The sequence below is a fragment of the Nematostella vectensis genome, chromosome 12, assembly GCF_932526225.1.
Source record: "Nematostella vectensis chromosome 12, jaNemVect1.1, whole genome shotgun sequence".
NCBI classification, from domain to species: Eukaryota; Metazoa; Cnidaria; class Anthozoa; order Actiniaria; family Edwardsiidae; genus Nematostella; species Nematostella vectensis.
The window spans coordinates 9,982,669-10,005,021 of NC_064045.1; the positions used below are offsets into that span (position 1 = coordinate 9,982,669).

General features: G+C 42.4%; 1 protein-coding gene across 1 annotated transcript in view; it reads left to right on the plus strand.

Moving 5' to 3' along the window:
• The window catches only part of LOC5508455, a 47,024-nt gene that overhangs the window by 5,995 nt on the left and 18,676 nt on the right, over window positions 1-22,353 (plus strand). Inside the window, exons 4-19 of the mRNA XM_048720234.1 lie at window positions 2,451-2,622; window positions 4,670-4,878; window positions 6,577-6,775; window positions 8,259-8,936; window positions 10,909-11,034; window positions 11,922-12,023; window positions 12,537-12,733; window positions 13,134-13,275; window positions 13,635-14,306; window positions 14,590-14,756; window positions 15,217-16,821; window positions 17,252-18,583; window positions 19,418-19,609; window positions 20,150-21,039; window positions 21,563-21,680; window positions 22,199-22,353. The exon at window positions 22,199-22,353 is cut by the window's right edge and continues 20 nt beyond it. Coding sequence (XP_048576191.1) covers window positions 2,451-2,622; window positions 4,670-4,878; window positions 6,577-6,775; window positions 8,259-8,936; window positions 10,909-11,034; window positions 11,922-12,023; window positions 12,537-12,733; window positions 13,134-13,275; window positions 13,635-14,306; window positions 14,590-14,756; window positions 15,217-16,821; window positions 17,252-18,583; window positions 19,418-19,609; window positions 20,150-21,039; window positions 21,563-21,680; window positions 22,199-22,353 — 6,956 coding nt within the window. The remainder of the gene's footprint in view (window positions 1-2,450; window positions 2,623-4,669; window positions 4,879-6,576; window positions 6,776-8,258; window positions 8,937-10,908; window positions 11,035-11,921; window positions 12,024-12,536; window positions 12,734-13,133; window positions 13,276-13,634; window positions 14,307-14,589; window positions 14,757-15,216; window positions 16,822-17,251; window positions 18,584-19,417; window positions 19,610-20,149; window positions 21,040-21,562; window positions 21,681-22,198) is intronic.

The following is a 22,353-nucleotide window of genomic DNA, read 5'->3' on the forward strand; positions in this document are numbered from 1 at the left end:
CGTGCAGCCTCACGTCATTCTCGCGCGCGACCAACGTCAACGTAACTGATTGGCCCGTTCGTGCACGCGCGTCAAAAAATAGCCTGATCCTCGGAAACGCCGTGAAACTTATATAATACAGATGATTGCCCCTACTTATGAGCCCCTGACAAGGTGTCCGTGGGCCAAAAAGTGAACCCCCCCCCCCCCCCTCTGAGAAATTCCGGCGTGTGTACCCTGTGGTTTTTAACTGGGATAAAAAAAACACTGGCAAAAAGAAAATTACCGTATATTTAAAAAATTTTTAGAGATAAATTGTATTTTATTAAAATTTGAATAAAAGAAAGAATATTGCTTTTATTTAATACATGCATTAGAGTATATCTTATATTGTTGTCCATGAACGGGTAAATCACACTAACAACTAACTGTATTATAAATGACTTTTGACTTTGTTCTTTGTTTCTTGTGTTTGTTTACCTTTGATATTTGGATACTTCTAAAAAACAATCACCAACGTCAATAATGTCAAACCTGATAACAGACCTTAATTATCTCCTAACGAGAAATAATCACAATAGATGTAAAACAGGAAAACATGTCAAACAGATCTTCTAGATAAGGCATTCTATTATTGTAATGAACTCCACAGGCTACCCAATATTTGTGGTAACCAAAGCACAGCCTACCCATTAAAATGTCGAAATCACCAGTCTTACAGTCTTAGCCTAGTTGAGATATATAAGACAACAAAACCTAGTAACTTGGCTTAAAAAAGCTAGAAGTTGAGTTGTTCACTCAAAAAGTGCTCTCTGATCAAAATAGTGCTCCCAAACGGCATGACGGAAAAACCTGGAAAAAGCGCAATTCCAGATAGAGAGAGAAGACACAATTTCTAAAAAGGGCTATAGGTCTCTTGTAATACGGACTGATTTTCAAAACACAAATAACGTTAGGCCGAAGTGCACGTATCCAGATTTTGGCTTTTTAAGATAATTTTTCCTTGATCATCGTTGCCCTGTGTATCAGTTCAGGGACGAAAAGTTCAAATTTCAATGACACTTTACAAAAAGTCGCATCAATTTAAAAAAGTCGCACTTGATATTTTGTTTGCTTTAAGTTACTAAGTACTCAAAGAAATTCTCCGCCTTATTCGATGTGAAATGGGCTTATTGGAAGCGTCACGTCGTGTTTTTCCGCAAGAGACCATGATATAAAAAAACGAATCCCCCTGGCCCATGATGTCGTCCATGAAAGCTATTTTTAGATTGCGCGAGCTTGTCAATCATAGCATCCATATACGGTTCGTTGCGACATATTTGGTTATAGGCACCACGAGCTACTACAATTTCACACCAAATTTTTTCCCTCTGCACTTCTTTGCTTCGTTCGCTACCTGTTTTTATCCTTTTAGCTGCTCTTCAAGGCTCATGATCACAATGCTACTCATGGGGTGGTGTCCTGTTATCTGTTAAGTTATCTAATGTTTAGTTATCTAAATGTTATATAAATAATTGAACGAGATGACGTCGGGGAGACGATGAATTTGGAGTTAATTCAAGATGCATCGTGCAGACTCCTAAATAGTTTTTTTTCTCTGCAATTCGGTGAGATAGAATGCCTAGGCATTCTCAGAGTCTATGTTATGTATTTTAATACAAGAAGGCCTTTATTTTTCTTTGATTTATAACATTTTTAGATGAATTAACTTCAATTTTTCACGCAAATGTTCAGAAATCATGTCACTCAAGAAACCATTGTCACTGGAATAAGATTTACTTCATTATGAAGACTTGAAATGTTTTATTTGTAATATCGGTGGGAATATAATGGTATTAAGTTCTGGATTTATCTTTTTCATTAAAGGGGAATTGGAAGAGAATTGTGTTTTGTAAACACAGATTTATGATTGATTGTTGTGTTATAATTTGCGAATCAGCAGTGAAAACTTTTACTGGGGAAGTTGATCCCAGAGCTTAAAATCACGCACTGTATGCATTTCAATGTCCCAGAAACGGTTGATTGGCTCCAGCGTTCTCTATGGAAGATCATTTGTACAGCGTTTGTAAAAAAGGAAGAAAATTTCGGTCAAAAGATTTCCAAAACATCCTTTGCCGGATCACATTGCTCAGATGTGATCGCGCGTAAGACTCATGTTGCTAGGAAACGTGAGCGCTAACCAATCAGAGACGTATCTAAAAATAACTGCTTGTTCTAAAAATAGTTTTTACGAACGTCATCATTGGAACATACCCTAATACGGGGGATCCGTTCTCTTACATCATGGTCTCTTGTTTCCCGTCATGTTCTCCCAAACACAAATTGCGCTAAAATAGTGAAGAGCACAATCAGGAAAGGCCTACCACGGAATAGTAAGACTGTCTAGTGATTTTGAGTGACAAAAGTTAAAAAGAAGTTTAATGGGTGTAGGTAACCATGGATAAAAGGATAACGCGGATTGCCAATTCCAGGTTTCGCTGTCAAAGAACAATGGCGTGGATTATAATGCTGCTGCTGGCTGGGATGTGAGGCACATCCCACGCGTCAGCGCCTCCTGGGTCAAGATAACAGTCACAGCAGTCTACAGCACCTTTAATAACGGCTTTAAAGAGATTGAGTTCTACAACAGCATGTGCAACAAAAGTAAGACCATATCCGGCATATTAATGCCGCATTGTCACCAGTTTTTCGATGAGAACGGAAAACGCGAAAAGTATTTCCAAATTGTGGAAGCAGTGTGAGCTAATGTGTCTATTGGAAGTTTCTTCGAGGATGTGATTGATAATTCAGAGCGGATGGCCTGTTAACTAGCGCGGATTCTAATAGATTCTTTTGTCTCTTAACGGTGGAGGTTTCCGTCGGCCCACCGGAAGTAAACTGGTGACAATGCGGCTTAAAGACAAATAGGCCCAAGGTCTGGCCAAAGATTGTTGTTCTTGTTATTAAACGTAATAGTGTCCATATAAGGGAAGTAATCAATTCCTTATTTGGAATGCTTGACTTCAACTTAGACCAGGAAGATGATAGTCCAGCTTCGAGTTCCACTGTGCCTGCTGGTCATAGGCACTGAAGACGCATAAATACAGTGCAAGGCTCGCTTCCAATTGAATCGATTGCAAATACCAGCGAGATCATGAAGTATTCACAGGTTTTTGCATTGTTTTATTCCAAGTTCTAGAGGATTCTCGCTGGTATGCGCATGAAATCTGCTTACCCAGGCCCGTACGCAGGGGGAGGGGGGGGTGTGCAGGGGGTGCGAACGCACACTCCCACAACGGCCACTTTTGGTTCTCAATAGACGTGTTTTTTGTAGACAAAACTAAAAATCATAAGCTAGTTCAATCTGGTATGTAGCCAAATCCGCCAATAAACGTCCCGTTGAGATACTGCAAATGCATGCTGCAATTGTAAAAAAAATCCCTTTTTGTTCTTTCGGAGGTGGTTAGATTTTTATCAGAGAACTCCCTCCCTCCCCCTCCCTCCCCCGGGAAAATTAGGTCAACTTTTTCGGATTTCGCAGCCCTCCAAGAAAAATCTTGGGTAAGGGCCTATTACACTGTATTTATTTCTCAGTCTTTAATTCCAGCGGTCATAGTGGAACTAGATATTTGGCTATTAACTTCTCGTCACCAGACCCCCAAAATGACAACGTTTTCAGTTGTCATATGGGTATCCGATAAGTTAAATAAATGTTCCGTAGTTTATTTTCACGATTTTTATTTCAAAAATATATAAGCCTCTAGAATTCGTCTCGCTAGGCACGTTAACACAGTCACACTCCTGATTCGTAGGAATGCTATTGCCATCATCTTTGACTGTGGTAGACAGTGCATTTCCGTTTGATTGTATTATGACCAGGCCCGCGCGAGGGCTGGGGGGATAGTCCACTTCTAATCAACACAAGAATACGTGCAAAAAGAAAATTGACATGCTTTTGCTTGCACGAAATATTTGTGTCATACGTCGCTTACAACAGTTAACCAGGTTCTGACAAAAAAAATAATAATTTGAGCCTCTGGGCAAGTGCTATAGTATTATTTCATATGTTTTTTTTTCTTGAATGGGGCTTGTGGACGTATGGTATTGGTATTTATTTCATTTTAACAATTATAAGAGCAATAATTAATCCCCGTGCAAGGTTTTTAGTTGGTTTATTTTTCTATATTTGATTTCCCCAGAAGTAATCTTGATTAGGGCTAAATGCCTTTGATGACATTTTAGCCTCTGGGCAAGTGCTATAGTATTATTTCATATGTTTTTTTTTTTTCTTGAATGGGGCTTGTGATCGTATGGTATTGGTATTTATTTCATTTTAACAATTATAAGAGCAATAATTAATCCCCGTGCAAGGTTTTTAGTTGGTTTATTTTTCTATATTTGATTTCCCCAGAAGTAATCTTGATTAGGGCTAAATGCCTTTGATGACATTTTAGCCTCTGGGCAAGTGCTATAGTATTATTTCATATGTTTTTTTTTTCTTGAATGGGGCTTGTGGTCGTATGGTATTGGTATTTATTTCATTTTAACAATTATAAGAGCAATAATTAATCCCCGTGCAAGGTTTTTAGATGGTTTATTTTTCTATATTTGATTTCCCCAGAAGTAATCTTGGTTAGGGCTTATTGCCTTTGATGGCTGTTTTTGACGCTTATTGTTTTTTATCTATTTAATTTAATACTTTTCTTTGCAGATAAGATGTGCGACAAACTTTTGCTTCCCGCCGGCAAAGAACATCGTGCAACTCCCTTATATGGCAAAACTCTATCGTTCCACGTTAAAGCAGCCTCGTTTCGGCTCAAGCTTTCTTCCAATGTCTTATCAAGTGCCGAAAGATACACTTTGGATATTGGCTCCACGACCTCCATAAAACGCTTTGACGGCTCTACGGACGTTGAAAAGGTGCGTATGCCACATAGCCGACCTTTAATTAGAAGATTTTGAAATGCGGTTGCATGCCATCCAGCTTTCGCTCTCAACTGGGTTATTCCCAATATTCGAAAAAAAAATTTCCGAATAAGAGCCGGCTAGCCTCTAATACTGCGCTTCTAGAAAATGGTGGCATAAGATTGCACTCACCTCCCCCCCACCCCCACCCCCACAGTTACTCGCCTTTTCCTAGAAAGTCTGTTGGCTCAAAACAGTGCAATCTGTCCAGCTGCCGATCACGTGATCTGATACCTACAACGAAGTTCGTAAATGCGTCAAATACGTGAAAGAAGGGCAATCACGCCGCCATTTTATAATCCCGCTCAAGTCACACGAAAAATCCATTTCCATCGGTTAAATCGAGCGTTTAACTAAGACTTTATCATTCAAATATCGTTAATAACATATCAGACTTCATTCGTAGATTGTTATTTTGAAGTTTCTTTGCGAATAAAGCGATGTATTTTCAATGATAAACAATAATAAAGGATTGGGTTATCGATATTTTTTAATGAAGCCCGGAACAAAATCTTTCATTTTACTTCGGAGTATTGCAAAACAAGGCCCGGTCACACGTTTATTTTTCCCTTTTTGGCATTTGGCATGTTTGATTTGCTACTGTTAGATAAAAAATGACGAATGACGAAGGAATAATAATAATAATAATAATAATAATAATAATAATGATAATGATAATGATAATGATAATGATAATGATAATGATAATGATAATGATAATGATAATGATAATGATAATGATAATGATAATGATAATGATAATGATAATGATAATGATAATGATAATGATAATGATAATGATAATGATAATGATAATGATAATGATAATGATAATGATAATGATAATGATAATGATAATGATAATGATAATGATAATGATAATGATAATGATAATGATAATGATAATGATAATGATAATGATAATGATAATGATAATGATAATGATAATGATAATGATAATAACGATAACGATAACGATAATAATAATAATAATAATAAAGCCGCGTTGTCGCCAGTTTACTTCCGGTCGATTACGTAACAATCTCTTATGATTTTTAACGGGAAAAAAAACCGCGAAAAATATTTCAAAATATTGAAAGCAGTGTGTCTATTGGAAGTTTCTTTGAGGATGTGATTGATAATTTAGAGTGGATGACCTGGTAAATATCTCGGGTTCTAATAGATTCTTTTCTCTTTAACAGAAAACGCGAAAAATATTTCAAAATATTGAAAGCAGTGTGTCTATTGGAAATTTCTTTGAGGATGTGATCGATAATTTAGAGTGGATGACCTGTTAAATATCTCGGATTCTAATAGATTCTTTTGTCTTTTAACGGTTGAGGTTTGCGTCGGATCTCCGGAAGTAAACTGATGACAATGCGGCTTTAATAATAACGATGATGATAATATATATTTAATTCATTTTTCATTTCTATATTACATTTATTTTATTTAATTTCTTTGAGTTATAGATGTCTTTAAAGGTTTTTTTTCTGAATTTTGAATTAAATAGCAATAATCATGAGAATTATTTAATGACAAAAAAAATAACAATAACAATAGAAGTAACAATAACAATAACCATAACCATAACAATAACAGTAAAGCAATTACAATAACAATAATAAATATGATAATATTTTATTTTGCCAGCTTAATATTGCCACGTCTGGCATCACCTCAGCCGAAAAAAGGATGGTGTTTTGGGTGGATTTTCGCAGCGCTAACCTAGTGTTAGGTTCTGGAGCTACCGTTATAGCTCAATGGACCGATCCCGACCCACTGGAAGTTGGGTACTACATTTTCCAAGCACTCGGTGATAGCATGGATGTTGTCGTGTGCAATCGAGAAGGTACGCGCCCAAAGTTGTCTATTCATATGAAGAAAACCTTGTCGTTTTGGGGGTCTGGTACCGAGGAATCTTAGTCTCTTTTCAGAGACTTTCTCCATTGACTAAAGATGGTCAAAGTCACTGTTTTTTTCTTCTGGTTACCAGTCATAAAGTTTACGAAGCACCTGCGGTGCGGCAACTTTAAAAATTACAAGAATCAGGCAGTTTTTCCAAATAAGGAATATATTATTGTCCTTATATGGAAGTGAGCGCGTTTGGCAAAAACGACAATTTCTGGCTAAGTTTTCTTGATACGAATTTTTTTTGTGTACTGGATATTTCTGTGCGTTAGCCCCGATTCATACGCCCAGCTCCTGCCTTGCCGAATCTAATTGTTTGGATTCGACACTTGAATAGTTTCACGTCTGAATCAATTAAATAGAATAGGCCATTCCAGCAATAAGTTTGCGCGCGCATAACCAAAGAAACCTACCTCAACTACCAGAATTCAGCGCTGGCTTTTTTAAGCTTACATCAAACGAAGCACGTGCTGCATGCCGGTTGTTGAGGTAGGTTTCCATGGTGGGTGCACGCGCATGCTTATAACCGGAATGGTCAATTGAGGTCGGCACGGCACTCAGCGCGTCTGCACCAGTCGTGCTGCACGACAAAAGCACGACACCGATTCAAACGTCGAGCTTGATTCAACAAATCAAATACTATATATATATTTTTTTCATTTTGTGCAACAGAAATTCTGCATGAAGTCAACTTTTACTACTCACAATCTATTGAGCGCGATGTATTTAGTGCGGCGTCTGAGTCAACGCTGCACCCAATGTATTTGTGTCGATACAAATCGGCAATTAGATTTGGCACGGCAGGATGAGCGTGACGTATGAATCTGGCCTAAGTGCGCAAAGCATTTTGTGCTTGAAGTATCGGGTCACATTTAACAGAAGAATTGGTAATCCAGAGACTGGCGACAGAGCAAAAAAATGACAAGTTTTCCCAAAATAAGGTCTGGTTAACTTCGGTAGGCTTGAATTTTTGCATAGAGGTCTTACGTTATGAAACCAACATATCAAAAAGTATTTTTTTTCTAATGGGTTCGTCTTCGAGATATGAGGCTTGAAGTACAATTTTCAAATGTTCAAAGTATAAATTCTCTCCGTTTTTAGGGAGAAGTCGGGCTCTGATCAGAAATTAAGCAAACTTTGCTTGCCAATATCTAAATTTCATATCTTCTAAATTTCTTTAAAATTTGGAATTAAGAATTTGGTCAGAGGAACTCCACGTATGCAGAATCCTGAGCTTATATATTGAGAATTGGAAAATTTCATGCCATTTTTTTGCTCTGTCAAGAATTTGTAATCCTGAGAGTGGCGGGCACCCTGAGAAAATTGAGGTCGGGGGAGGGGGGAGGGGTTATGTATCTTTTCTTAAATTACAAACTGTACACAAAATTTATTCTTAAAGCCAAATAACATTTTTTTTCTTTCAGACAAATGCTACACTAATGCGGACCATTTCTGGCCGCTAGATACATTCCTAGGTGGCATGGCAAAAGATTTTTACGGCGCAAAACACGGAGAAACCAACATCACCTCATTCGAGACCTATATTTACTTCCACAACTCAGGCGTAAAATTTGCGCACGTCACGTCGCTCAACTCGCTGCAGAATGTTGTTTCCCTCGGTGATTTTGCTTCAGACTGTATCTCTGATGTCGATCGTTGTGAAGGTCTCACCGTGGCGTTCTGGTTTTCGGTGCCCTCGTACTCCGCCAGCGATCCAGTCAGCATCCTAGCGTCACGTAATTCAACCGACCGCGGCTTCGAGATTAAGTACGATACGAGCACAGAGATGCTGATCTTCGACGTGTATTCCGCTTCTTCCAGGCACCACATCGAGGTTAAACATGCCAAGACGACTGTCCAGCATTACGCGATGATATGGCGCGGAAAAGATAAACCTATGCAGGTCACTAACTATGTTGGCGATTACTATGAAGCAGTTATGACTGATGTATCGAGTGCTGATGACGGTTACACTTATCTACGCCTTGGGCGGAAAGACAAAGAGCAAGGGCAGTTCTACATGTCACAGCTCGCCATCTGGAAAAAGGCTCTCACTACAGATCAGGTCACTCAAGCTGTTGTTTGTTCTGGAGTCACGCCGTGTAAGTTATAAAGAACTCGCCTTTGAATAAGGGGAAGGACTCACCAGTGGGTGAGGGGCGTTGGGGAGTCCTTGCCAATAGAGGAGAGGGGAGACCTCGCGTATGGGGGAGACCTTGCCTATGGGGGAGGGGGGAGACCTCGCGTATGGATGAGGAGGGGGGAAGACCTTGCCTATGGGCGAGGAGGAGAGGAAGACCTTGCCAAGAGGTGAGGTTGAAAGAATGGTCTCGCCTATGGAGGAGTGGAGAGACCTCGGCTATTTTGGAGGAAGGAGACCTTGCCTATGGGGGAAGGGGAGGCCTTGCCTATGGGGGAGGAAGAAGACCTTTACTATGGGGGAGGGGGGGACCTAGCCTATTGGACGGGGGGAGACCTTGTCTATGAGGGAGGGGGAGACCTCGCCTATGGGAGAGGGGGAAGACCTTGCCTATGGGGGAGGGGGGAGACCTTGCGTATGGGGGAGGGGGAGACCACGCGTATGAGGGAGGGGTAGACCTTGTCTATGGGGAAGGGGGGAGACATTGCCTATGGGAAAGGGGGAGGTCTCGCCTATGAGGGAGGAGGGAGACCTTGCCTATGGGAGAGGGGTTAGACCATACCTATGGGGTGGAGGGGGGAGACCTTGCCTATTGGCGGGGGGAGACCTTACCTATGGGATAGGGGTTAGACAATACCTATGTGGGAGGGGGGAGACCTTGCCTATTGGCTGGGGGGAGACCTTACCTATGGGAGAGGGTTTAGACCTCGCCTATGGAGAGGGGGGAGACCTCGCCCATGGGGAAGGAGGGAGACCTTGCCTATGGGTGGTTTGGGAAGACCTCGCCTATAGGGGAGGGGGAGGCCTCGCCTTTGGGAAAGGGGGAGACCTCGCCTATGGGAGAGAGGTTGGACCATACCTATGGGGTAGGGGGGAGACCTTGCCTATTGGCTTGGGGGAGGCCTTACCTATGGGGAGGGTGGGAGACCTCGCCCATGGGGAAGGGGGGAGACTTTGCCTATGGGTGGGTTGGGGAGACTTTGCCTATGGGGGAGGGGGAAGACCTCGCCTATAGGGGAGGGGGGAGACCTCGCCTTTGGGGAAGGGGGGAGATCTTGCTTATGGGCGGGGGGGAGACCTTGCCTATGGGGGAGAGGGAAGACCTCGCCTATGGGGGATGGGAAGAGAATGGCCTCGCCTATGGGGAAGGGGGAGTTCCGATGGCTTTTTCTACATTGGAGAAAGAGATTTCGAGATAGGGTTAAAGGGGATGGTTTGGTTGATTTTTAAATTCACAGAGGGGACGGAAGGTGGGGTGATATAAGAACACTGACGGCTTTGTCGTGATTGTGGAAACTAGGAGGGGTGGGCTTGTATTTAAAATTGTTAATGTAAGAAGGGAGGGGTGTAAGAGTATAGACGACTCCGCCGCTATAGGAAAGGGACACAAGAAGGTAGTGTGAAGAGTAGTGAGTGAGGTAGGGGTAGCGCGTCTACATTTCGTCTAAGAGTAGTCTATAAGGTGAGAGGGAGAAGGGAATTTGTGCACGAGAACATGCGTTGCAAGAGGAGTTTTTGCAGGCGCTTTGCTTACTTGCACTAACCTTAAACAGCCTCTGTCAGCCGCCATTTTGTCATCCCAGCAAGTGCGAAAAAGCATCCATTTCAATCGGTTGATTTGGGAAAGTCCATGCAGTATTTGGTAGATAAAGTGTAAAACTTTTTTAGATGATTTTTTCAAGATTTTAGCACATTATATGTGCCTTCTGATATTAAATGAAAACAATTAGGCAAAGCTGTTTAAGGTGGTAATATCTTTTTGATAATTCTCTTTTTTCTTTTATTTTGTCATTGCATGTTAATTGCATGTATTTTGTTTGTTTTAATATGCAACGTAAGTAAATGAGTGATTTATTACTACTTAACTACTTATTAGCTAAGGTATGCAGTTGTATTTTTGCTACTTTGAAACGGTTCCTCTTTTTATTTTGCAGATATGAATATAGTACAGTTCGCAGTGCGAGCCTGTGGATGGAGTGGTATCACTCAACATGAATGTGCCTGGCTAGGCTGCTTCTGGTTCAACTCGGCTTGTAATATAAGAGCGGCCCCTTACATGCGTACGTATTATTCCTTTCCCTTATATGGGAACTTAAAAAATGCCAATCATACCGCCATTTTATGCTCCCGCTCAATGGCGAGTCACATAAAGCATCCATTCCCATCGGCTAGTTAAGCAAGTAACCAAGCCATGATATTTTCAATCACAAATCGTCAATAACATATCGGACTTCATTTGTAGATTGTTATTTTGAAGTTTCCTTGCGCATAAACCGCTGTATTTTCAATGATAAACAATGAGAAAGGAGTGGGTGATTGACAGTTTTTTTAAAAGCACGTTTCTAAACCACCGACGGCAACCGGAAGTAGAGGGTATTGTGTTTAACACTACGTGGTAGAAAAGATACGCGCCTTCTTTCCTTTGGCTGGAGCAAAAACTTTACGAAGAAAATTTTACAAAGAATAAACAGGTTAAATTTCCGGTTGCCTATCGTCGCTCATAATCGTGCTTAGTTCCCTATCCCGCGGCTGTTGGTCGAAACACCGACAGACAAACAGACAGACAGACAGACAGACAGACAGACAGACAGACAGACAGACAGACAGACAGACAGACAGACAGACAGACAGACAGACAGATACCCGGAAAGGGAGAGTGGGGGGGGGGAGGTTAAGTTTCCCCAAAGAAGTAGAACTGCTTTCCCCTAGGAGGGTCTCATTTGGATCTCTTTCCTCTGTTAATGCCTTCTTGGTTGTTTTTTTTTTTTTTGCATCATCTAGTTTATACACTATTTTAATTTGTATTTTCAACTGTCATAATCACCCTTACCGACTAGATTTGTCTTCAATTTATTTAAGGCTAACGGGAAAATGATATCCACATCTTCATTAAGGAATGAAAACTTGTTTGAAACCTGAAGATAATGTCTTTTTTTTGTCTTAAAAGTTGGGGTTTATGGCCATACCACCTTCTTGGGAGATAAATCCTTCACCGCTACCTCATACGAGAGCATCGACACGATACCAGTTCGTAGCAAAATGCTTGGAGGTAAGTAGCAGCCCTTTGGTTAGGGACTGACTGAACAAACAAATTCGTTTCTATATGAAATATACAATGACAAGGGACCATCTATGATTTAACGAGGGTGCTCGCTTGCACGTTGCAAGAGAGTTGTCTGCAATTCACCGAGAGTTTTGCTTACAAGAGAGTTGTCTGTCATTTACCGAGAGTTTTGCTTACAAGAGAGTTGTCTGTCATTTACCGAGAGTTCCACTTACAAGACGGTTGACTTAATTTATCGATAAGTTTCGCATACAAGGAAGTTGGCTGTAATTTTCAAAGGGTTTTCGCTTACGAGAGGGAGCGGTTTAGGGGGTTTAAACCCCCCTTTGATCTAACAAAAAGCCTTAAAATGTAACAAAAATTTAAAAAAATTACCCCCTCACCACTTTGTCACTGAGCCAACCCCCCCCCCCCCCCTAGCGAAAAGATAAATCCGCCTCTGCTCTATTAGAGAATTCCCCTTAGGTTTTTCATGAGACTTTATGTATTTTTTTGCAGGTGGCGCTTGGTACGCATCTCCAATGGACACTAAGCCATGCCTTGACATTGACTTGCTGGAGATAAGGAAAGTTTATCAAGTCTATGTTATGGGTAGCGGGGCTGCCGACAAGGTTCACTATGTCACGAGCTTCACACTGGCCCACAGCACGTCATGCGCAGCTTTTACCACAGTGCAAGAGAACGGGGCAGATAAGGTAAACCTGTGTCTTTCCCGTCACGCCGGAATTATTATCTAAGAACACCAAGGGGGCGCGAAAGATCGCCCCATCGAGCTCAACAAAATATCCAGACTCGGAAAGCTACCCAAGGGACATGGTACACTAGAATGTCCATTAAAAGATAAATATTCACTATAAGGGGAGGTGTCGCTGGATAGGGAAAAGGTAAAAGAACACGGTATATTGATTCACACATTTTGTCCTAAACAGGTCCAGGGCTAAGAGACCCTTGGCTACACCCCTTACCCATGCTTCTTAATCGAATTGCTTTAGATAATACGTGTTGAATTGTTTTCCACAATGTCTACACAGACCGTCAAGATGCCATACAGGTTGTCTGTAGTCTTTATTATGTTTTACCAATTTTATGTTGTAGGTCTTCACTGCAAATGTTGACAGCACCAGCAAAGTAATAATGTCTCTTCCATCGCTAATTGATGCGCGATGCGTTCGCATCTGTCCTATCAGCTGGCAGGGGAAAGTTGCCCTTAAGGTTGATTTATCAGTTGAGGAGGCCCGTGAGTATATGTTTCTGTTAGAGAAAGTAGACTTAAACTTTAAACAGGGTCCATTATAAGTGGTTCTTATTCCCTTTATCCGCCCATTTGGTTTTCCGGCCTTTGTTCACTCAAAATCCCGCTTCCGTTTTCGTTTCTGGTAGCTAAAATCCCTTCCCAGTGACTAGAAACGAGTTTTCCTGCTTTCCTCTATAGCTACGGGCCTGATTTCGTACGTAATTGATATCTAGTGAAAAGATAAATGTCGACATTTTCCAAGCTCACGAAAAGGGTTTTTTGAAAGCCTTCAAATCAACGCCAATCAAACAGCCAGTGGGAATAAATACAATTTCATTTAATCGTATCATGCTTTCTTCCAGCTGTACTCTTCAAAGGTTGTAACAAGGGGAACTCAGACTACACTCCTGCAGGCGACTACGACAAGTCAACGCTCACTCCTGATCGCTGTATCCAAATTTGCGGCAAACTGGGGAAAACATACGCCGCACTACGCAACGGGGTCGAGTGCTTCTGCTCTTCGACTTTTACAAGTGGCGACAACTTGCCCCCTTCCTTCTGTAACGATCCTTGCAGCGGAAACAAGATTTCACGGTGTGGAGGCAGGAACGCATACAGTGTTTATTCCGTCATTGGTAGCTTTGACACAGCTTTCAGTTGCAACGTCCCCGCAACCTCTGCGAGTCTCACCTTTGTAAACGTCAGTTGCACTAGTTCGGCTGCCACTCTATTTAACTTCGGAAAGACGCATCCATTTCAGTCGAGGAGCAGCCAGCTTACGTACAGCTACCATTCATCTTCCTGGACGGTAGATTTCAGGGCTGAGTCGTTCGTGGGAGACAAGGGTGCAAAAGAGATGGTTGTCTATGAGAGTAAAACTAAGGTCCAGGACCCCCCGGTGGGTGAACATGGTTGCCCTGCTGTTGTAGAGGCAGAGAAGGAGTTCTGCTGTGTGCTGTCCATGTCGCAAGGGTCAGGGATGAAGTTGCAGGGGCAGCTGACTGGTGGATCTGCTGTTGATACCGATATTTGCGGTAAGTAGAGGCCAATGATGTCAACGGTAAAGACCTCTGACTCGACTTCTTGACGCATATGTTCGTACGCTTGCAAATAATTTACGTTTTGTAGTAATCCACATATGCTTAAATCGCTATAAAATTAAATACATCGTTTTACTTGAAACTACTAGAAGGAAGGTAACCGTAAGTTTTCTATCCTATTTTGGTTGCGAGAGAAGGGATACTTTTAATCCAATGTTGACCAAGTAATTATGTTAGTTAAACACCCTAAAATGATAACCTTCCCGTGTTTCTCCAGATGTGTATGGTCTTTCGTCTGGAGAGATCTTCCCTTCACCTCCTGGTGGGAGCGCAGAGCCAATCCCAGGCTCGGTAGAGGTTGTCCCTGAGCTCTTAGTGGCCGAGGAAGGCACATTTGTTGGGTTCGAGGTCGTTGTGGAACGCGGTGGCTGCGTGGCCGTGATGGTACGTTTCGTGAACTTTCTCTCGAGGGTTTCGTGTAACATACTTTACTTAACAACCCGCCGAAGTGTGGATACGAAGAACTCTTATGGAAATTCTCTTAGAATGTTAAATGAAACGTTTTAACCCTTAGCTTGGACTACAGGGAACTTGAAATGCTAAAACTAGATTATCAACTGAAGTCTTTTCAAACTTTAACAGCTGAACACAATTAATAAAAGTAGAAACGTATGTAACCGCGCGAACGCGAATCTGAAGGCTAAACAAATAGGAGAACCTTATTTGTGGGAATACTTGTTATTAAGAAGCTTATTCTGGCGTGCGAGCGTGGCGCCCTTTGGCAAAGCTTTGAACATAATTTTCCGGAAACTGTTGCACAAAAAAATATATTAATAACTCTTTTTGTTACTGTTTTTCTTATCTATAAGGTTTGAGCTAACTTAAAAATGTATTCTTTTTTAAGGTGCTTCGTCCGATTTGTGGTCGAGGAGTGTCATTCACCCATTGCTACCAAAACGGGACATGTGTACCCCAGATCGCCTCCTGCTCGAGGGCGGCAGCGTGCTCCTCCAGCGACACATTTGCCACAGACGTTGGTCTCTGCGTCTTCAACCACACAATTTCAGAGAACACCGTCGTTACAGCTCTCCACGACAGCCACGAGGTCGTTAACATAAACTACGTTTGCTTTTCTGGCCCTGGTCGTCAGATTGTAAATTTCCATGAGAGTAACTTCACCGATGTAAAAGCAGGAGATATCCATGGTTTTATGTTCCCATCAAACGGATCAACCAAGGTCTCGAGCCGAGTCTCCAACGCAACCAGCAGTTCTCCTAAGGTTGAGATTCTACGCTACAGTGGTGCTGCTTTTACGAAGGGTGACATTTTGTTGAAGTCAGGGGGCTTGGCTGAGCTAAAGCAGTATTCCTTTATAAGGTACTATAGAGTTAAATGCGAGTTTCTACTCTGCCATCAATATCCCATTGGCGTTTACAACGAGGAGATGACCATCAAGACATCACATTCTTCAGATCTCATCCTAAAGCCTACGATCATTGCAACGACTCCAATAGATGGCATTAACTGCACGTTTTCTGAATTCACTACGCCTAATACGACGTTTACAATCTCAATTGATCCACATCTTGGCTATAACGTCACCTACGATGTGCGCTTTGGCAACGATGATAATCAGACTGTGTTTGTTACGACCGCAGACACGCCCACCCTCCTTTCTACTGTCTATACCGAGAAAGGATACTTCACAATCGACCTATCTGCATCTAATCAGTTATCATTTGTTCAAAAGCAATGTCCTATTCGTGCGATGGACGCCATCGAAACGATAGACTTTTACAGGCCGATTCCACCGACCTCGTGCACAAATGTAACAAAAGCCTGCTTTGTTGTCAAAAGGGGAGATGATGTCAACGTAACGGTAGATTACGGAGACGGTGAAACCTTCGTAAACGGGTCCTTTGACATCGGTGGCCTTTTTATCGGGTGTGTCAATCACACTTACGCAAACATTGGATTATACGATCTTAATATCACTGTCATGAACCAGGTCTCGAACGCTTCAGTAACCCAAATGATTATCGTGGAATGTCCAGTGGAAGATCTGGCATTCACAGTTGTCCACCCAAACAGAGACATCGAAGTGAACGAAACAATCTGCCTTGATATTACCATGACACGTGGCACCACGCCCACCTTTACGATCGATTGGGGAAATGGCGCCATTGATGAAACCATGGACCCCAAACCCTGCCAATCCTACAACCCGTACCAACTCTACAATATCAGCATCTCCGCGTTCAACAACGTTAGCAGAGAGAATGTGACCCAAGAGATCCAAGTCCACAAGCCAGTTTTTCCGTTGGAAAATTTTGACATCGAGTGCCCCCCTGCGAATACAACCCACCCGACCCACTGCAATCTGACGATTGACGGAGGGAATGACTTCACGTGTACGTGGGATTTTGGTGATGGTTCAACGTTAGAGACTTCGTCACTGGATTTGGGGAATGAGACATTGCACACGTACGCTACTATCGGACATTATATGGTATGTGACAAAGAAAGATCATTTCTTTTTCAGTCAAGTGTTTAGAATTTCTGGTTCATATTGTGCGGATTGTTGCCTTGGCCTTTTTGATATTGCGAGCTATTATCTTTTGGACAAATATTATAAGTATAATATAATACTACTTTCGCAAGAAAATTGTGCTTTTTCTCCATTTTAGGATGTAGAACCATAATAATAATAACATATATAACAAATAATAATTCAAGCGGATTATTTTTTACTGAATTAATAAAACCTGTCCAATTCGTACTCGCAAGTGTATACAAATTTTGAGCTTACCAAAGAGGTGTGATAAGTCGAGGAATGATGAGCTTTGTTAGAGACGAGGTTTAGATAAATGTTGGGTAGAGTTGCGAAATATACGAAACGTGATTGCTGAACTAAAGTGGATTCCTTTTTAATGTTTAAGGTTTGCATCAACTGCACCAATAGACTCTACAACACAACCAACTGTACTGAGGCGATAGTCGAGAATCCCATTCAAGGGTTCCTGAATCCCAACCCTGTAGGCCATGCCTTGAGCCACGCCCTGGTACACACGATGACAGTTACCGGGGGAACCGACACGAACTACACGCTTACCCTTGTCAATATCCATACGCACGAAATAACGGATCTGACAGCTATTCTGGCATACCCAGATGATCGTCTCCGTGCTACCGCAACAATAACCTTTACTGCTATTGGCCAGTACACACTCAATGGCACTGCATGGAATCGGGTCACTCCAGTCCAGGAACAAATTGTCCAGCTTAACGTTGACAAGATCATAACAGGGGCCCTGTTTGAACTGTCGAGTGGCCCCTATTTTAAGCATCTAGACTTGACAACTTTCCAGTTGACAATGACCCAGGGTTCGAACGTTTCAGTGTATATTGATTATGCGAATGGACAGTCGAGAAACGATTTCTTCCTCGGTGACTTTCAACCGTTCATCTTCAACTATCAGTACCCTGCGGCAGGAGATTATTACGCTACGCTCTTTGCTAACAACAGCGTAAGTAACGTAACCCTCCAGGTGAACGCGAGAGTACAGAATCCTCACCTGCAGATTGCGGTCACGACTAACTCGCCCCAGCTCCTACCACCTGGTCAGGTGACAGTCAATGTTGTCGTAGCAGAGGGAACTCTCCTTCCCACCAACTCCTCGTGTACTATTGATAATGGCAACAACGAGGTGGTCACCAAGCCCTTTGATGTCCGCACACTTTCCCACGTGGTCGAGTACTCCGTCAATAACAGCTACACTGTAAATGTCACGTGCAAGAATGACGTAGACGCCATCACATTAGTAACCGATGTTGAAGTGCAAAAGGAGATTAAGGGTTGTACCATGAATGTGTTGAACTCTGGTGGAGACCAGGGCAAGGATAGCCCAGGCGTCGGGGCAAGTAAAAATATTTTCCCTGTAGAACATCCGGTGTTATTTAACGTCAGCTGCTTAAACGGAACCAACATTACTTACACAGCTTCGTTCGGTGAGCCAAGGGCTCGGAGATCTATAAACACGGTGAGCTCCACTCGAGGGTTTTTTAGTCATAATTACTCTTCTCCGGGCACAGTTAGACCGAGCATTATGGTGTCAAACGCAGTCAGCAGTGTGACGATCTACGCTTCAAGTTCAGCCACCATGAACATTAACGATATCGTTTTGTTGGAGAGTGTTGAGGGAGTAGAGGTCACTAATGATGGCCCAAAGAAGCTTGGGGAGTCCATCGAGTTCACCATCACGGCGTCTCAGGTCAGTAAACCCTTCTCAGGTCAGTAAACCCTTCTTAGCTGAGAGCCTGAGAGCCTCTGTCACGTAGGCTCACCATAAAGGTTCTGGTTAATCATATCAATTACAGTCTATGGTTAGCTCATAGTAGTTAGCTCTTTTCATTAAATATCTGACAACTAACAACCTTATAGTAAAAGGCACGAACCTTGAACTATTATTGTTAGCCTTTTTTTCATCCTCCATTGATATTCCGATTTCCGGAAGTTGGTTGTTTTTCCTATACGCTAACAGGTGAAACGAAATAAAATACATTTCGGAAGCAAATCACCCCTTTTACCAGAGCCCAGATACATGTGGTCAAGGGTGTAGAATGCGCCACAGGTACCCGGCATATGACTCACACCTGACCACCTAAAACAGCTTATTATCGAAATTTAAAGCCGCATACTTCCGCACCAGTTTACTTCCGGAGGTCCGACGAAAACCTCAACAGTTAAAGACAAAGGAATCTATTGGAATCCGAGATATATAACAGGCCAACCGCTCTAAATTATCAATCACATCCTCAAGGAAACTTACAATAGACACACTGCTTTCAATATTTTTAAAAAAATTTCGCGTTTTCCGTTAAAAATCATAGGAGATTGTTACGTAATCGAAGTCTTTTGTGGAGGGGAACCCGGAGAAAACCCTCGCAGCAAAGGGGAGAACCACTGACTCAAAACAGTAAAGAACCGCGCAACGAACTAGGAGCCCAGTGCTGAGGCACAGGCGCCATAGAGCGACGCTCTTACAACTGCCCCGCCCTCAGCCCCGCCCAGTCTTCCTAAATTTTTTGTCTCCTTGTAATTGCAGAAAGGGACCTCTGGATGTATTGCTGTGGATCTTGGTGACGGCACGAGACATCTGTACAAGGCAGGGTCAGACGTCATCTGCCAGCCAGAATGTAACATCGCATCTTTGCCCTCATCGAATATTCATATTATCACGGGTTTCCCCATCAGGATCACGCACGTTTTCGAAAGGACAAACAATTACGGCACTAAGGTATCACAGTAGAACTTCATTCAAGGGGCAAGTAATGGGAGATGCTAAAGGGAAAGGGGTTATTTCTGAAAGATGGTTTCCAACCTTCATTTAATAGAGGCGTTCTTAAAGGTACTCCCTGAATGGCGAGTTCTTTTGAATAGAGGTGTTTTGTTTAGAAGGTATTTCTTGGATGGAGATGTTTTTTTTTTAATAGAGGTGTCTTTAACGGGCATGTGACCCTTAAATGAAAATGTTTCGGGAGGAGAGTAAATTCTTTAAGGGGGCTTACTGGATGTTATTTGCCTGCTGAAGTTCAAACTTGTTTCTTGATCCTTTGTAATATGTGCATTATTCAATCGACTTTAACATTGTCTTTAATCCGGCCTACTGAAGCTCCAACTTGTTTGAGCGTTTGTAATATGTGCATTATGTCATCTTTAACAATTGTTAAAGTTTTAACTTCTTTGATCCCTTGGTTGTATGTTAGGTCATTGTGTGGTCGTCAATTGGCCAAACTAAGCATGTCAAGGTCTAACTTATTTGATTTTTTCGTATTAGGTCACTGGCTGTAATATGGTCTCCTATAGGCCTGCTAAAGGTTTATTGGATGCAGTCGTGGCTAAGAAACCGTGTAGCTACCCTAGTGTCAGCATCACAGAATCCCAGGCAAACCAGAGCAAGTCATTTCCTACGGAGTACACCAAGGCACAAGGAATATCCATCACTGCCCTAATACGCCTCAACTGCTCGGCAACCAGCAATACGAATAAGAGCTGGTCGCTCTATAAATGTTCCAACGAAGGACCAGAGATGAACTGCATTTTCTATCGAAGCGATTTTCCAAACAATGTGAGACTGGATATTTCTCGCCGAACCTTGGACTATGGCATTTATAAAGTCGAGGTCAATGTGACAATGGTAGGCAACGACGTAGTCCCGGGTATATCTAATAAAGCTTTTGGTTTCTTCAGAGTTATAAAATCTCCACTGTTCTGTTCATTTGGTGACACAGCCAAGGCAGTTGGGTATAGAAAGAGCTTTGTCGCCGACGCCTCCCAATGCCACGATCCGGATGTGGGAGAGGGGGCCTATGAAACAACAGATTTTGCCGTTTTTTGCTTGGATTCTGATGATGACTTAGTGATTAATAAGACCTCCATAAATTTACCCGCCCTGCCGACCGAACCCCATCCGTATTACTCCCAGTATAATAGCTCTAATGGGACAGTCGATAACAGCACGGTGCTTGGAGGATGCTTTGGGTACGGTAATGGTCGGCTTAACGTCACAAGTAGATCCCTCACACTTAAGACGTCGGCAATGAAGACGGGAAAGAAGTACAAGCTGATGGCGATGATCTGGAGCCTTATTGAAGGCGACTCACGTATGGCCATAACTACCATGGAGATTGAGATTGTACCGGGAGACCCTCCGCAGTCCAGTATCACGTGAGTACTGCAGGACCGTAGGGTGGGGGCACTGGGGGCACTCGCCCCCCCCCCCCCCCCCCCAATATTTTCAAAATTATAAGGAAATGACCAGTAGGGGCGTGGCTGTGCCCCCAATATTTTCAAAATTATAAGGAAATGACCAGTAGGGGCGTGGCTGTGTCCCCCATTGTTTTCTTAATGTTTCTATATTGTGCCCCCCCCCCAATCTTTCGAGGCCTGCTACAACACATAACTACGAGACATACCTAGAAGCGTCTGGGAATGAGGGTGGCGGGGGGGCTTATAGGAGATCCAGCCCAGTCAATTATTTTGCAAGTGTTCATATGAATTATCATACAACCAGTCTAGTGATGTTTGAGCGGAAGAAGACGGGAGGGATGGGGAGCAGATGATATACCAGGAGACCCTTCGCGGTGCCATACCGCCTACTTATTGCATTGTAATATGAACAAGTCCGTTTAAGGTACTGTTTTTTTGCTGTTTTTTTGCTGAATGCTGATAGTATTTGTATTGTATCCAGGTGCGTTGGCGGTTGCGGAACGAAGATTAATCCATCAGACAGGCTCCCATTACTTGTCAATGTCGCTTGTGACAACTGTGGAATGATTAGTTTTGAGTGGCTAATCTATTGCAGAGAGGTAAATGTCCATGACCAAAGTCACGCGCACTCGTTTGAATATTTTTTAAACTGCCAAAAATATTTCGCCCAATTTAAGGTAATCCAAGAAGCTTTCGGATTCTGGATTCAAGGCTCTGGATTCCGGATTCCAACCCATCGTGGATTTCGGATTCCAATCAAGTATTAACGAGATTTTAGTGTCTTCAAAACCTTTTTTTCATCGAACTGTAGTTTTTTGTTTAATTACAAAGTAGACGCGGATGCAGAACACGTTCCTCTTTGGTGTTTCAAGATTTACAGATTCTGCTACATAACATGAACTTCAATGAGTGGAACCCAAAGATATGGATTCCGGATTCCAAACTTAGTTGGATTCTGGATTCCAGACTGTGAATCCTGGATTCCATTTACTGGGTTCCGGTTTCCCTAAAAAAATCTGGGTTCCGGATTCCGGATTCCGGATTGCCTTACATGGAGAAAAATATTCGTTGAATCTTAGTCCTGTGCATTACTCTGATTATCTTGTTTGCCCATTAGAATTCAACCCAAGAGTGGCAGTTACTGTCGGACGTAGCTGCCATGACTACCACAGGAACAAGCTCACAGAATTTGGTGATTAACAGCAATAGTCTTCGGGGTGGTTACGAGTACAGGTTTAGGATAAGGGCAACAGCCGTCATGACACAGTCCAC